The sequence below is a fragment of the Eurypyga helias genome, unplaced genomic scaffold (genome assembly GCF_000690775.1).
Source record: "Eurypyga helias isolate BGI_N326 unplaced genomic scaffold, ASM69077v1 scaffold7005, whole genome shotgun sequence".
Classification (NCBI taxonomy): Eukaryota; Metazoa; Chordata; class Aves; order Eurypygiformes; family Eurypygidae; genus Eurypyga; species Eurypyga helias.
The window spans coordinates 22,727-39,263 of NW_010250767.1; the positions used below are offsets into that span (position 1 = coordinate 22,727).

A 16,537-nucleotide genomic window follows, 5' to 3' on the forward strand; every position below is an offset into this window, starting at 1 on the left:
TGATGAGAGTGGGACATGTCTCGTATGCTGCACTGTCAGTGATACAAGCCTGCTCGTTCAGAAAATGAAAAAAAATAGAGCACTTTATCTTATGCCACAGTTGCAACGTTACCATGTCCTGAAGAAAAACAAAGTCCAGTAGCATCATGGCATAACTGACTAATTGGAACTACTGGGATTTAGTAAATATATCTTGTTTTTAATAAATTATGCATATATGTTAATTATTTCTGATAAAGATATCATATCTCAATCCTAATTGCAGTAGTTCAAAACTGACAAGTAAAAGGAAATCTGTATCTCCATCATATGACTTAAAACAGATGTTTGTACATTATAAAAGGGATTATTAAAAAAAATTAAAGACTACATCTCATGACCATTTAACAAACACTGCTCAGTCCATGTACAGTCGCTAGCATACTGGAAGGAAGGTTAAGTGTTTAACTACCATTGAGTCAAAATAGAGAGCCATTCTCAGAATTAGACATCAGTAAATAAGCAAATATTCAGATAATCATGTTTCATTTTAGAATTAAAAAAATCAGATCAAATTGCCAAATCTACATCCTAGGCTGGTTTTCAACACATTTTAAAATGTTTAGAATTTTGTACGGGTTTACCTGGAAAACACTTGTGCAATTGGTTTATATATGTTAACTTCAGTAGGCAAAATGTACTTGAAAGTTTTTGTATGCTTACTATAGAAGACATAAATGCATGGAGTTGTTAACCATTTCATGTATTAAACCTGTAATGTTTTTCACAACTAGAAAATTAAACACAGAGATTATAAAGGAAATGTCATACTTAAGGAAGTATCAGGTTGACACTTCAGATGAAACACTTCTACAGAGTCCCATATCCTTGTAATTATGATGTCCAATTGTGACAGTCACTATTGATTCTGTTAAACCAGCATTATGTACTCAAATTTGCCTGCACAGCAGGAAATATCGAGAAGGATGGAAGGAATTTTCAAATTATTTTTTACTCAAATTAGAATTGTGTTTCTTGGACAGAAGTAAGCTTTAGAGAACAAACAATATATATATATATACACACATATATATATACACACACACACACACTGCGGCAGAATAACCTTCTACACAATAGGCTGGAAGGCAACCTTCCTAGGAATAGACTTTGGTCAATGCCAACTTACTTAATGGCTGATTTATTAAGACTACAGAAGTGCCCTAATCTTAGGCAGCATTTATGCACGAAGCGTTAGAGTTTTCTTGAATAGTACGTGTAACTACTGACTGATCACCAAGGAACCAATTAATGTTAAATAAAGCATAGATATGTTAGAATACACTCTATTGATGTCTAAATTGACTAACCCATTTTGAAATTGACTGTTGATTTGCGATGCTAACTTTCCAGATATTTATGCAAACTACGTGTTAGTTATTTGTTGAGATAATTTTGAAGATAATCTAAAAATACCACTGAAGTACAAAGTTAGTGTTGAAGGCTAACAGCTTCAAAGATCAAGGTCCTAAACCTTAAACAGTGACACCTTCCAGAAATGTTAAAAGGCATTACTTAATTATTTTCCTTCTTAATTTCTTAAAAGAACCTTAACCTTCATTTATGAAGATGAAATAATACAGAATAATAATAGTGTTTGTCACTTTAGGCTGATTTTGTTACTCTAATACATAGATTTTAGATTTTTTTTAAATAAGGTGAATGAAAATCCGGAAGTTTTGAAAACTAATTGAATATTCATTCATAGATATTCAGGACTCACACTGTACATAAATAAATTTTCTTCCTTCTGCACCTTTATGAGTATACTGAGATGCATCCATGCAAAAAATTCCCAAAACCAAAACCCACGAGTGACACTGACATCTTGAAATGTACACAGGAGATGAACACCATCTCTTCAAAAGATAGCGTAACTTATGGCCACATCGCTCTTGCATCAGATCTTTTTCCCTATTATGTAATTCAATATTATAGCCAAGTAATTTTCACCGAAGTATTTATAGCCAAATCCCTCCCCATGTAATTTACCATGTAATAAATTATGATATAATGTATCAGAGAAAAATAAGATGGTAGCTAGCTGCCTTGTTTCCCAAATAGCTAGGTAAGTAGAAGGAACTAGTGTAATGTTAAGTTTTGATCAAAGAAAATTGAAAGAAAAGACAACTGGGTTCTGTGTCTCACACGATTCTTTAACCAAAGGCTGTATGACTTCTTTCCATTTTTGCCATACAGAGAACAGTAAGAAAAGCATGTTGCATGGCTAAGACTACATTCTTATAACCACTTCATATAACCAGGCTTAGTCCAAGTTGCAGCAAGAGTTTTCATTCCTGTGTTACGACATAAAAATATCAAGTTTCACTTTTAACCTAGTGAATATAATTTAGATAACTTCAATAACGTTTATAACAGATCATGAAAAATGGTAGAGAAAAACCTTTTCTGTAATGATCTGTCATCTACAAGACAGGATTTTTTTACTTTGCTCTATTAAGATGTTATAGTTTTGCAGTGATGATAGTCAATACTGTACAGAATTAATGATTAAATGAGAGAAAACAAATACGCTGTAAAAGAACTCAAAATACTGTAGTAAAATCTTATGAAAGAAGGCTATAGATGGTACTCGCTTAAATTACCACAACACTCTGCATTTATTTTAGACACAGAGAAGGTAAAGTGCATTTTAAAATGCATCTATAAAACTAGCTCTTCTTCACCTATATCCAGGACAATATCCACCTTCAGTGTACTTCCCAAAGCTTTGTTATCATAAATTAGACCTAAAACTAAAGTATTTGAAATACAATTAAATGATTTGGATCAAATTTTCTAATAGCAATTTCCAGGTTGATAAATGCTAGAAAATGGGTGTAAACACTCAGCTGGGATTCAGTTTCCAAAGATTCTCATTTACCTTGAACCCTTTTGCAGATCACATTCAAACCCACCCAGTTCTTAGCTATGCATTGTAAAAACCATTTGTTTAAATAGCTGTGACTGCAAATGTCAGAAAAGTTAAATGGTGTCACAGGATCACATCTCTCCTGTCCTTAAGAGACCCAAAGCACATAGGTGAAACAGATACTAATCCATTACTGCATAGTTCTTTTCTCCAGCAAGTATTTTCCTGTTTGGCTTTCCTAATGCCTTTTCTGTCTTTTTTTCATCATCTCTCCCACTCATTGTAGAAATAATGAAGAATTAATTTGCCCCTTCTTCTTGGCAATCAGTGCTTGTTTATTTACCCCAAGAAATATTTAAGCAAGTATAGGAGAACTAGTTCATTCCAATTCTGCTGGTGGTGAAAACTGTGGAAAACAATGATCAAAAACAATGGTAGCACATTACCACTGAATTTTTTTAGATGTAGACAGATAATTAGGGCCCCAAGTCCGGTGTTTATCTAACTGTGACAGATTTATTTCAATTCATGTTTGATTTATATTTTAGAAAGTATGTTTATACATAAATATATTTTATCTGTTAAAAAAGATAGTTGCAATTTCATTAAATGAACTAAATAGAGCTCCACAGGGAAATATTAACTGAAAAACGTAATACTCCCTTTGAATTCTGAACTTAAACAAACTCTTGAATTTTGGATGTAAACTTGATCAGTTCTTAATCTGGTTCCAGAAGTTGATCACATACTGTCTCACCTGAAATGATCGTCCAGTTAGGAGACAGAAACAGGTATTTTGAATTTCTGAATACTTTCATCAATCTTAAACAGAATAATGTCTTTAATTTGGAAAAAAAATTAAGCTTATGGTATTTAGTTCATAGTAAGTATTAAGAGTACTGATATTTTGTCCATGTTGCTGATAACTATTGAACTGCTCATACTAAATCACTTACCTTATAGGAATAAATGTTTTGCATAGCTATTTTTCCATATTCATTCTTGTTCAACGCATAGTCTAATTGGAATGAAAAAGAAAGTCTCTCCTGATGTTTATAATTTTTCCCTGTATGGCCAAAATCCAGGCCCAAGTATTTCAGTAATAAAATGACCATGAAGTTCAATAGAATGTTTCTCTGTGCCACCAATGAAATTAGTGAAATTATTTAGGTAAGTCTATTTTTTTACTTGCATATGCATCAATAGGTACATAATCTTTACAGCTGTTATTGGGCTGCAAGAACAATACTCCCTTTGTCCTAAAAATACTCTAGCTTACTATTTAGAGCATGCATTTTTCAGCCAAGAAAGGAAAAGAAAATAATGACCATATGTGAGTGCAGAAAGAATGTCGGAAAACTTGATAAAATATGGTAACAGGACATATGAAATAAGAATTCGTAGTGTAGGCTCTGCATCTGTGTTCATCTAGAAAATGTTTTTCTCATGATTTTTTTAAGGCCTTCAGTACATGCAGTGAGATTTCAGTTAGTTCAATAAAATCTGAACAGACACATGACATAAACATGCTCAGAGACTGCTGAAATGAAAGCATGGGTATAAAAAAATCTATAACACAGGCATTAAATAAAGCTAATTTAATTAAATGTAATAAATAAATCAATAACTTATTTTGATCCTGATCTGAATTAAACTACTTGAATCTATCTTTTTGTCTGCAACAGATAGCTACATTCATCGCCCTGGAACAGTGGCATAAACTGCTGCAGAAAAGTAGTAACTGGAAGATTTAGCAAAGGAGATTGATAACTTTTTTGAAAACATTGTGACTGCCAAATCTTGGTGAGTTTAAATTCTGCAGAGATAATCTAGAAATAATTGTCCCTTAACCTCTCTAATGTTATCATTTTTACTGACACTAATTTTTTTAAGGACAAACATATTTTTAATATGCAAAAACATAGGAATAAACTTTAATGGCTTGTTGTTTGAAGAGCATCTTAATCTTCTGTGTGTTTCAGTGGGATTTAGATGGTAACCGTAATTTTAAAACATGATGGTAAAATATTCCACTCTAATAAGTTATTCAGATTTTACAACTGAAATTACTACCAACTGATTTCAAATGGAAATTTTTAGCAGAAATGGAGTAGAACATTAAAAATTTTCTTAACACAGGAATCAGAAATCTGGCCGACTGAAAAACTGAATTTTCTGCCCACTGTTTATTTTGCCAGATATGAATAAAAACACCAGGTGGAAGAAGAAACTTGTAAGACAACCTGAACTCCAAAACTTTTTTCTTACTCAGTGTCATTTAGGTTTTGTGTAGTTGTATTTATGTACCATGTTTAATATGGTACTGTGATAAACCCACCTTCTTCTTTATAGACCGTCACATGTTACTCTCTGACAATTTTCACGTAAAGAGATGACCACTACACCAAATTGAACAATGCTTCAAAATTGGCATTAAACAGAACATGCAGCGTTTGAAGTAATATACCTACAACATACCTTATTATTAAAACTGGTGAGAGAAAATTCCTTTTCATGTGTAGATACCCCATAAGTATTTGTCAGTTAGTTGCTGGATATTTACTGCTATGTATTCTGAGACAAGCAGAATTTTGTGGGAATCTACCATGCTAGAGTTAGTCAATTCTTATGTGGTTATGGCTCCTATATCCTTCTGACAGGTCTTCCCACCAAATAATTGGGAAAAGTAAAAACCAGGGGAGCATGATTATTCTAATTCCACACTTTGATATCCAAAATACATAAGCTCCAAGAAAGCTAAGAAATGAAAATCTGTCATTAAGCCACATAATTAAAGGTCTTCTTCAATGTAATCTTGCTACGTTTATTCAATGAATCATAATGAATTGCAAGATATACAGTACAACTAAATCCTCATTGGTTTATAATGACAAGTACTTTCAAATGTTAAGTAGATCTGTTAATGAATACATCATCACTTATAAATAAAAAATGAAGCACTTTTCTATTTCTTTTACTTTAAAAAGAAATTCCTTGTGTATTTTTCTTATATGGTTTTATTCATTTGGTGGTTAACATAGAAAGTGTTTGTGAAAGTTATTTTTGCTGGTATATGCATGTGTTCAAGTTAATAGTTTGAATTTTCATTTTTCTTTTGTATTATAAAGTCTTGCACAAATGCTTAATTAATCCTCACAACATCCCTGTGAGGTAGGTAGGCTGTATTAAAAAAGAAAAAAAAAAAAACAAACCTCCAGAGAAATTAAATTTGTTTCACTGATTCAGCAAAGCCAAAACAATAACAAGGCAGTTGTACTTCTCACTGATCTGAGCCATGAAACTGCCTTTCACCAGTTTCACTAGCTTCTCTAAGACTTCTAAAATATTTGAAAATCACCTTGGTCATTGAAAAGATATTTTTAATGAAAAATGCTAAGGATACAGTAATTATCATGTACACATGTAACTTTCATTGAATAATGACCTCATTCCCCAGATGAATACTGACAAGTAACCTTCCTGCATTAAATATTTGAGAATTAAAAAAAAAAATTAGCCACTACAAGCATAGAAGTATATTATATAAATAGTGTATTTTAACAATAAAAATACATGCATTGGTCACATGGCTTTAAAAAGTTGATGACTGTATTGGTTTGAGTAATTCAAAAGCACATGTTCTGATATATCTACCTTGCATATTATTAAGAAAAATATACTAATATATAGTTTTATTGATTTGCTAGTAAAAACGTATGATGGATGTACTAACTCTCTGTCATGGGGTGAGTGACATAAAAAGCACATTGACAGCCGAGTGTTTTTATATAAATTGCATAAACATTCTTATCTATTACTGGATTATCAAAGGAACAAATACATTCATTAAAAAAAGAGACTGATTTACAAGATAAAGTGAAGCCTGCTCTAGCTCCATGCCAATATAAACGATTTGCAACTAATTACATCCATCAAATCTAATATGAACCATAGTAATCTGAAAAGAGTAATCAGATGAAACAAGATTTAATAACATACAACCCAAAGTTAATGTTTCTCTGCTGTTTTCATTAACTGCATAGCTATCTCAATTATTATTTTCATATATACATTATGTAACTTAATAGTAGAAAAGTTAAAAATAAACAATACACTGAGTACATTAAAGAGAGGACTGTATTGACCAAAGTGTTATACATTGTCGATGATTTCTGGAACTTGTTTTTTCTTTTTTAAAACATAGTCAACCATGTATCAGTTGGAAATAACACTTCATGTGTTTAAATTTTCATTATCATGTCAGTAGGTCCCCTCTGCAATCTATATACATTTACAATTATATAAATAAAGTTCTATTTTGTTGAAACACCCCTTTAGCACTAGCACTTTTAAGATTACAGAAGAGCAGATAATGCAACAACTTCCTTGAGAGCAAATATTATCTTTCCTCACATAAAATCAAAGGACCAGAAGACAATGAGCAGAGTAGTAGGAATTGCAAGGAAAAACTACCATGTAACTGAAAAAGCAATCTCTGGTAACCTTCTAAATGGGTAACACCCAATACGTATTTTGACCATAAACCTGGGATAGTGACAGTTTATTTCCCTTTTATTTATTCAGTTATTGCAGCATGTGAAAAGCAGTAAGACTAATTATATTTTATGTACAATTAATCAACTCAGGAGACATGAAGCTGGTTCATAAAATTATGTTTTCATCCTGTCCAATTTAAGAGTACACTTTCTTGCACAAATTCATTTGAGAATTCAAGCATTTGAAGAAGAGACCATGTATACATAGTGTCATAATATAGTGTCATAAGAATTTTTTTTAATCTCCTCCTAAAGTGAGTATAACATGTTATGAATATATTAAAAAAAACAATTAAAATTGGCATGGGATGGGTAGTTTGAAAAAGACAATTTTTTCTGTTTTACATGTTCACTGAAAAAAATAAATGCATGGCAAACTGACATTTTTAAACTGGGAGATGTTATGGAAAAATAATGAGGCAACAGAAATAAACGTGAATTTTTCATTGCCGAGGTTTTTGGTTTTGTTTTGTTTTTGTTTCTGTTCTTTTAATTAGCTGATTTAACTTAAGGGCAATTTTAAGAGCAAAACAGAGAACTATTGTATTATAATACAAAGATTCCCCCACTTGCAGACAAAAGGGTTTTTCTTATTAATAGCTGAATAGTTGACATGGACCCTGAAGCTTTCATTGTTAGTAGGATGCTGTTAGTAGTAGCAGTTGCAAACATATGGGTTTGCCAGTAACAACTCACAATTTGTGCATAGTTGAGTCTTCGAAACTGAGCAAATTTGCTCTCAAAATCTTGCCAGCGCTTGCTGAGCTGTATCAGGGTTGGCTCCACTGCTTTTGCCGCCCCATCCTTAGACAAGCGTTCAGCCTGCCTGTGCACCGCATTCAGATCTTCCTTCTTCTTCTCCAATTCTCCATCAATCTCCTGGTGAGCAAAACCAATACAGGGCCCAGGACAGTTAGCTAACTAGATCAATCAACTTCAAATTAGCAAAATAATTCTGTTAGAAATTCCATTTCCATTTTATTGTTACCATTTTTACAGCTATTTCATGTGTCTTATTTTACATTTAAACAAAACAAAAAATAACTGAAATTGAAGAACCGTCTTGGAGATCGGCCGTAGAGGTACTAACAGCTAGTACTCACTGAAAACCAGTTAGCAAAGGCCAGTAGTTTCCAATTCCAGATTCTTGCTAATACACTGGGATGGGCAATTGGAGAAATTCTTTTCTCAGTAAGGGTCAGCATATTCAGGACAAATAGTGCTTGGACATCTTATAAATATACTATTTGACTCTTTAATATATTATTTAATTCCTATTTTACTCTGTGGGAAACTCAACAGAGAATGAAGCAAAGAAAGACGATGCAAAACAAACTAGGAAAACCTTTGACAGTATGAAATAAATCTATAGAGTTTGACAGTGACATATGAATGTGTTCTGATGAAAATGAATGGGCTAACATGAGATAGAGGTCATCCGAATATCGGTAAGTCATTTGTTCATCTGGAACAAAGATACATAAAATCAATTACAATTTTTACTAGAAAACATTTGATGTTTCTTAATACATTGCACACTTTCCATATTATTGACAAAGAAAATGTATTTAGTGTGTTTAAAACTATTTATATAAAATTCTGTATAAAAAAATACAAAATATAGAACAACAAAGAAATGTCAGTTTGAAAACAGATTAGGCTTTGTTTTACTATAAATAGATAACTGAACCGATACTTTCCTCTATCTATTGGAATATTTGTTGCATGTCTTTTAAACTGATAAACTAACACTCCAAAAGATCTACCATTGCCATCTCAAAATAACATTACCTTTAGCTTCTGCTCATCTTTGTGGTCTGGTAGACTGGCTAACTTTTTCTCAATGTCATCCAGCCATGTCATTAGGTCATCAGCCTGTCTCTTGTACTGATACCATTGATGAGAAATCTCTAAAGCCTTTTTTCTTCTTTGAGATCTCAAGTCCTGTTCACAGTGCAGACATTATTAGAATATGAATTAAAGGCTTATAAAATATGAATTGGCATGTGTGCACACTGAAGGGGGAAAAAAAGTGCACAGGGCCACTATTTCTTTAATAACTGTTGAAGTTTAAATCAAATGTAAGCATCTCAACACAGTATATTTTCCTCGGTGTAACAGCATGTAAGTAAGTGAACACTGGGTTTTTTTCATCAGTTTAACAGATTACTTTTCCTTTTAAGGGAGGTTACCTAATTCAGGGTTGTTCACGTATTGAATAAACCACTGAGACAGTCACCAGTATTCTGAGAAGTTAAGACTCTTACATAAATGTCAATATTTCATACAAAACACTTCTGTTCAGGATACTTACTGGACAGATGGAAACACAGCCTACTTAGTATCTAGCTGTAAGTGAGCTTCCTGTGTTTTGTGGTGTCCTGTGAAATTCTAGCCTGCATGCAAACTAAGCAGCTATTCAGAAGAAAATAATTTCAATGCAGAAATGTATCCAAAAATTGGTTTCATTTTTCTAAATTAGATACCATTTATGTATCAAATGTCTTGTGTTTATGACTTAGATTTATAAAAGTATTAAAACTTTGATAGGAAGGTAAAAAATATTTCATATAAATATTATAAAATATACTACATTTTCTTTAGTGGCTTAACTTCACTCATACAGAATTCAGAAAATATTTACATTACTGTAACTTCTTATTAAGAATTAAATTAAAAAATTAGCTATACACTTTAAAGAAAATATTCAGATGAACTTGCCTCAACTATTCTTGAATTTTAGTTGACCAGGTTGAATGTCTTAACTGAGTCACTCACAGGGAAATTGATCACTCTATTCCACAAAAATAGCCAGTAAGGATCTGGTTAACAGCACAGTTCTAAAAACACTTTCCTTGTTTCTTCCCCATAAAAATTATTAATTACTTTCATTTAGCTTGGAACAGTCAAAGACACACCTAATCGATTTAAAATTTCTTTTATATGTGGGTAAAACAATGGTGTATTCCAGCTATTCTTTTACTCAATTAAAACAGATCTGCAAAATTGTAAAAGTTAAAATTAAATTAAAGGAAACAAAATATGCTGCTTGAAAGTAAGTAATAATAAAATGTAACCATACCATGTGCCCTGAGCCAAGAACAACTTAAAATTTTCAAAAGAAAAATTTTGCTTGCCAATGAGGTGAAAAATCCTACCATTGTAGCTGGAGTCTATGGCTCCAGATAGGCAACCAATGTCAAATCTTCAACTGTAAGATTCCTTTTTTCCTCACTTGTTCTCTGGAAGGATGACACTCACACTTATGACTATCAGCTTGTCCAAACAGGTCTCATTGTGTATGAGTATTATAGAGTTATACCTCCAGCAGTGTGGTAGCACAGAATATTGATACGTGACTTTGGTTTTCAGCTTCTTAGCTGCTAGGTCTATTGGCACTACCATCTACCACATCATTGCTGCCCTGCTGGCAATCACATGGTTGTAACATTGAGGACAAAACAGTACTTGTTAAGCTGGAGATTTGAAATGTCTTTTCCAAGGCCTCAAGAGAAGTATGTAAGAAAATACATATTTATAGCCAAATAGTTTTAAATTACTCATCTCTAAATATTAATGAAGATTAATTTAACAGAACAATGCTCTGAAATGAAGAAAAAAGATGGTTTTAGTAGCATGTGGTTACAACTGTAGCTCCTATACCTTGAGAGCATTATGTTTAGTCTGCAACAGCTGTTGTTTTATCTTTATTTCCTCCCGTTTTCTGTCATCTGTGATTCTCTTTTGAAGTGTGTCGCCCCTTTGCAGCAATTCTTTCACTGTGCTCTCGTCATCTTCGCTCTGATTTAAAAAGAGTAAGAAGTATAATGGGTATTTTAATTTAATTATTACCTAAGTACTAGGAGATACAGGCTTATGAAACTACACTTCCTCTGCTAAGGTAATAATGTAACTAATACTTTCAGTTCTATACTGATGACCGAATAACTTTTACTTGCTTTCTACACACATGAAGGCACTTGAGGGATACAAGTAAAACATAACTTAAAAACCTAGACATGTTTGATATTAAATTTTATGCATCATCCAGAATATGAGGATGAAAACACTGAAGGCAAATACATTTCACTTTAAAACAAAAATAATAGATATATATAAAATATGCTAAATCACAGCTCGTAACCACTGAAATTGCCAGTATGCTAGTAGGCCATGTAATTCCTGACCATTTCATGTATCATCACAATGCAAACCAACTATTCTGGCAGGGAAAATAATACCACTAAGTGCTTTTTACATAGAAGTCAAATCTACGCCAGAGATTCTGGGAGTGTATCTTAAGCTACAATACAAATTTTATGTAAAGAAAGAGAACAAAATACGTTCAAGTAATGGAAACCATCCCGTTGAACTTGATTACTTAGAATTTACCACTGAAGTACAGACTGCTTTAAATTTTGTTTCCTGCATAAAAAAAAAAAAAGGAAGAAAAAAAGTCCTGTAAATCTTTTTTTTCAGCACTGATATAAAATACCTATCTTTGAACAATTCCTAAAAAGAAAAAAGATATTGACTCTTTGTATTGCTTGTAAAGAAATAAGTATTTGGTCTTGTTGAGGACTCACAAAGACGGGATCCTAAAGATGAATCTTTGATATTGCACAGCCAAAGCAATGTCATGTCTCTGAAATCACCCTGGAGAAAACATGCCACAGTGGCAACAGTAACAAAGCACAGCAGTACTTTACTCCCCTCTCTTTTATTTTGTTCCTTTCCTAGTATGCATAAATGGTTTTCTTGCAGAAAGCAAACATGAATAATAAATTTTACCACAGCCACATAAACTATTTACAATAAATGGTATAATCAGGTCAGCTAAGAATTGGAAAGTGGCATTTCTTTCAATGATCATTGTCTAGCATTTGTTTTTAGTGAATGTCATCTTCTACTATACTGCCCATTTAGATACATCATTTGGATATTTCTTGGTATTTGTACTGCTACAGAGATTTTAATATTCATTCCCTATTTTGTAATATTGCTGTTACTAGTATAGTACCCTATATATATAAACAGGAATATAGATAATATTCCTGTTTTGTTTAGTGTTTTCACAAGGGTCAAAATCTTTCCTTATAAACTAATAATTAACTTATTTCTAAAACATTTAGTTAATGCTAACTTGGGACTTTTGATTTTATTAACATTAAAATTTTGTGGAAGTCATATCTAAATGTCTCAACAAAAATATATGAGTTTTTCACTCAGTTTTTTTTTTTCACCTGCCTGCCTACTTCTCTCAGACTTCCATTTCAACCAAATTACCATATCTTTATTGAAGTCCTCCTCTTTCAGATTCACCCCCTGCTGAATTTCAACCTCCAGTGGTTCAAGCATTTTTTCTATATCAAAGTCAAATTGCTCCAATTCCTTCAGAGGAATGAAGGGCTAAAATGGAAGAAATAGAAAGATTATTTATTTAAATCACATACTTAATAGTTTTATTAGAAACATAAATGAAAAGAGAAATCTGTTCTACCCCCTATTGCTAAAACAATGTTAGACTTTCCATCATGTGGAAAAATATCTACACCATACATCTCAAAGTACCAAAAGATAAAAGGTAAGTGTTCAACAATATTGTGGAACTTCCATATAAGCAAATGTAAGAACTCTATGGTAAGTGAAAATTTAAAAGAAACAAAAAAATAATATCACCTTTATGTGTAATTAGCAGTTTCACGTAGTGATTTGTGTAAAAAACTTAAATGTTGAGATTACTTGGCTAAATCTGGTTTGTCAGAAATTACTCACACAGCAACAAGCAAACCATTCTGCTAAAAAAAAACCCCACTACTACTACCAAGTCAGGAAAATTTCATAATAATTTTGTTTTGGAGTTTCAAAATCACAGTTCTCTCACAAAGAATAGCAAAAATGCCAGGTGAACTATACAAAGCAAAAGACAGATAACCTTTGTGTAAGATATTCCCCTAAAAATATTTCTTTATTTAATATATTTATTAACTGCATTGCAAAGAATCAACAGAAAAATGTCTTATTTCAAAGCTTTAAACACAAGAACAAACAACAAATTCTTAATGATTGATGCATAAAATTTAGAATTAAAGGTAATTAATGCTTTATGATATTATAGGAATTCTTGGACATACAACTGTCTTCTTCCTAAAGATATCAGCACACTGTATTCTCATCAGTTCTCTTTCACTCTTCCCTCCAGTACAATTGGTATTGCTAAGCAAAAATTTGTTATAAAGATTGTAAAAAGCAAAGTTAATCAATTAAAACAAGAGGTACTGGACATCAACTGTAATCTCTTCTCAGCTGTTCAATGGAAGACCCGGGAGAATTAGGGTAAAAATGCCTTAATTGTATCTGGTCGATTGTTTTACTGACAAAGATTTTGTGCACTTACAAACATTAAGGGAAATATAATAATGTACGATATTTATGGAAAAATCATACTGTGCTTGCAAACTTTCATCAAGAAGCTCAGAATTACATTCATCAAGCACATCAACTGAGGTAGAAATAATAGTAAACTACATAGTAATTTCTTCTCAAATGCTCTGAAGAATGTCTTAAAAAATACTTAAATCTCACTAAAAGATGAATCAACTAATAAAGCTGGAATATAGAACTACTAATCCCTGATACTTGTTAAAAACAATAACAAAAAGGAATATGGAAGGGAAATGCTAAAATATATACCAAATATTGCATGACGTTCAATGACCAATCGAAAATGTTAAATCTCATTTTAGCACACTCTGATAGTTTTTTTAACTCAGGACACAACAATTATGTACTAACTTTTATTAACTTCACAGGTCATTTCTTATTTACTTCACTGTTGTACTGACAATTAGTATTTGAAAAAAAATATAGCTAATTTGATAATAGGGCTTACTATCTTCTTAATTTGATTTTTTAAATCTGTTATTCACCAAGTGAATAAATTTACCAAAGTATGAAAAACCCCAAAACACTTAGGAAGCAATGTATCACCCTGTAAGAATAATATTTTTTTCAGGCCATGAAGCTGAAATCGTGACTAAGGGAAACACAGTTACCTACATTACACAGGTGGGCAAAACAAGGAACCCAACAATTTATTCCTTTATCCAAACGCATACAGAAAATCAGTAGAACTACTAAGAATTCAGGCAAGCTTTTACTTACACAATACCTATTACTATAGATATCCTTTCTGAATCATACCCTGGTTATCCATTCCCAAGGTCCTGGAAAAGGTCCTTTAATTTCTAACTGACCAGTAAAATTATGTGTTGTAGTAATTCCTCTCATTTTGCTAGATACAGAGTGTATAAAGCTTAGTGAGTTGCTGCCATTCCAGCTCATCATTTCCAGCTCATCTACAATTGTAAACAGGAAAACGCATGAGAGAGAGGACTGCCAGGTGGAAGGTGTTTGCAGGCTGTGTTCTGAACATACTTCATCTTGATAAGCATCTTTTCCCTTCTTTGAGTGAGCCCACAACACGCAATGCAAATAGTTAACCCCTGATAAACCATCTACAGGCAGTCCCATTGTTCCCTAAGACAAGCAATAATTTCATACAACCCTATCAAAGGCTGTATCAGCCCTGTATGCTTGCTTACAGCATTGTGGAAGTGAAAGGTAAAACTGAGAAGGAAATACAGCCTGCAGATAGCAGATGTTCAAAATAAAAATGTCACACAGCACAGTTGTTTGGGCTTTGTGCCAAGATGTTCTCTGTCTACAGTCTGTACTTCTGTAAGAAGCAAGTGAGGAGCATCACAATGGAACATCTGAAGGCCTACTGATGGCCAATAGGGAAAAAAAAAATTTACCTTCATTCATAGGACATATTCTTTCCTGCTCCAGAAATAAAATCTAAATAAATATCCACAATGAATGTACTAGTTACACGAGGTATTGAGCCCTGCATAACCCCCAAATAAATGAGGAAAACAATGTCTCCTTGCTTATGCTTTTTTCAAAACTTTCCTGCTCTGCCACTGATCCTCTGTGCATTCGTTGCCAGTTATTACATTATCCAGCAAAGAACTAAGATCAGGATCCATGCATTCCCATTATCCTATATACCGACCTGCATGGCTGCCTGCTTCAATCTGCTGAATAGCTTTCCACAATAAAGGCAGCAAATACAATGCAGAAAGGAGGTGGTTTACATCCTCCCTCATTCCAATTAAGAAATCACAACTAAAAATTACCTAATCCATACTGAATTCAGATTCAGTAGCCAAACTAGTGGTACAGATGATCAGCTGAAGTGTAATTTATACAGTCTCTATCTATATGTCTATTTCTCAAACTTTTGTGAGTCGCACACTCATAGGAAAAGACTGGGTGCATTAAATGAAAAATTAGCCCCCCAAAGCCTCTCTATATTAAAAAAAGACCACCCATACTTTGAAAAGATTAAAAATCTTGGTAAGATTAAGAATCTAACAGATTCTCGATGTTACTCATTCTTTGTAAGGTGATGAAGTAATCATTGTTACATTCATATGAAGTCAGCAAATACTTCTAATTGTGAAACAGTGAAAAAAGACCTTAATGCCAAACCCCCTAAACTTTCACACTTTTAATAAAATAAATTCTTAGGATCTACATTTTTTTTCTTTAAAAGCTTAGTTTTTGGAGAAACTGCAGCTCACTGTGTAGTTGTAATTGTGGACCTTATATAAATACCATTTTGTATGCATCTTCATATGAAAGGAAGTCCTCCTACCTTTCCACTCTTAATTCTTTGTGATATAGCTGCAAATCGCTGGTTGAGCTCTGACAGTTTAGGCTCTATTACTTTCCTGCAGTGATCTCCACGATTTGTCATCAAGTCTACCGCCTGGTCACGCACAGAGTCCACCTTTGGGTGCATATCATTCAGCTCAGCCTTTAAGCGCTACAGTCCGTGAGCAAGAGACAGGGCTTGAAGTTAGTAATAAATGCAAAGAGAGAGAAAGAGAGAGAAAGAGAGAGAGAGAGTATGCAAAGGAATAGGGAGCAAAACCACAAAGCAGATTCAGAAAATTATGCGTGAGTGTGTAAATCCAGTAGAAATACAATAGATAACATTCCT

General features: G+C 32.8%; 1 protein-coding gene across 1 annotated transcript in view; it reads right to left on the minus strand.

Moving 5' to 3' along the window:
* Positions 1 to 16,537, minus strand: part of LOC104509747 (dystrophin-like) — a gene marked incomplete at its 5' end in the record, with an annotated part of 131,193 nt that overhangs the window by 20,027 nt on the left and 94,629 nt on the right. Inside the window, 5 exon segments of the mRNA XM_010151784.1 lie at positions 8,164 to 8,346; positions 9,259 to 9,411; positions 11,131 to 11,268; positions 12,754 to 12,876; positions 16,190 to 16,360. Coding sequence (XP_010150086.1) covers positions 8,164 to 8,346; positions 9,259 to 9,411; positions 11,131 to 11,268; positions 12,754 to 12,876; positions 16,190 to 16,360 — 768 coding nt within the window.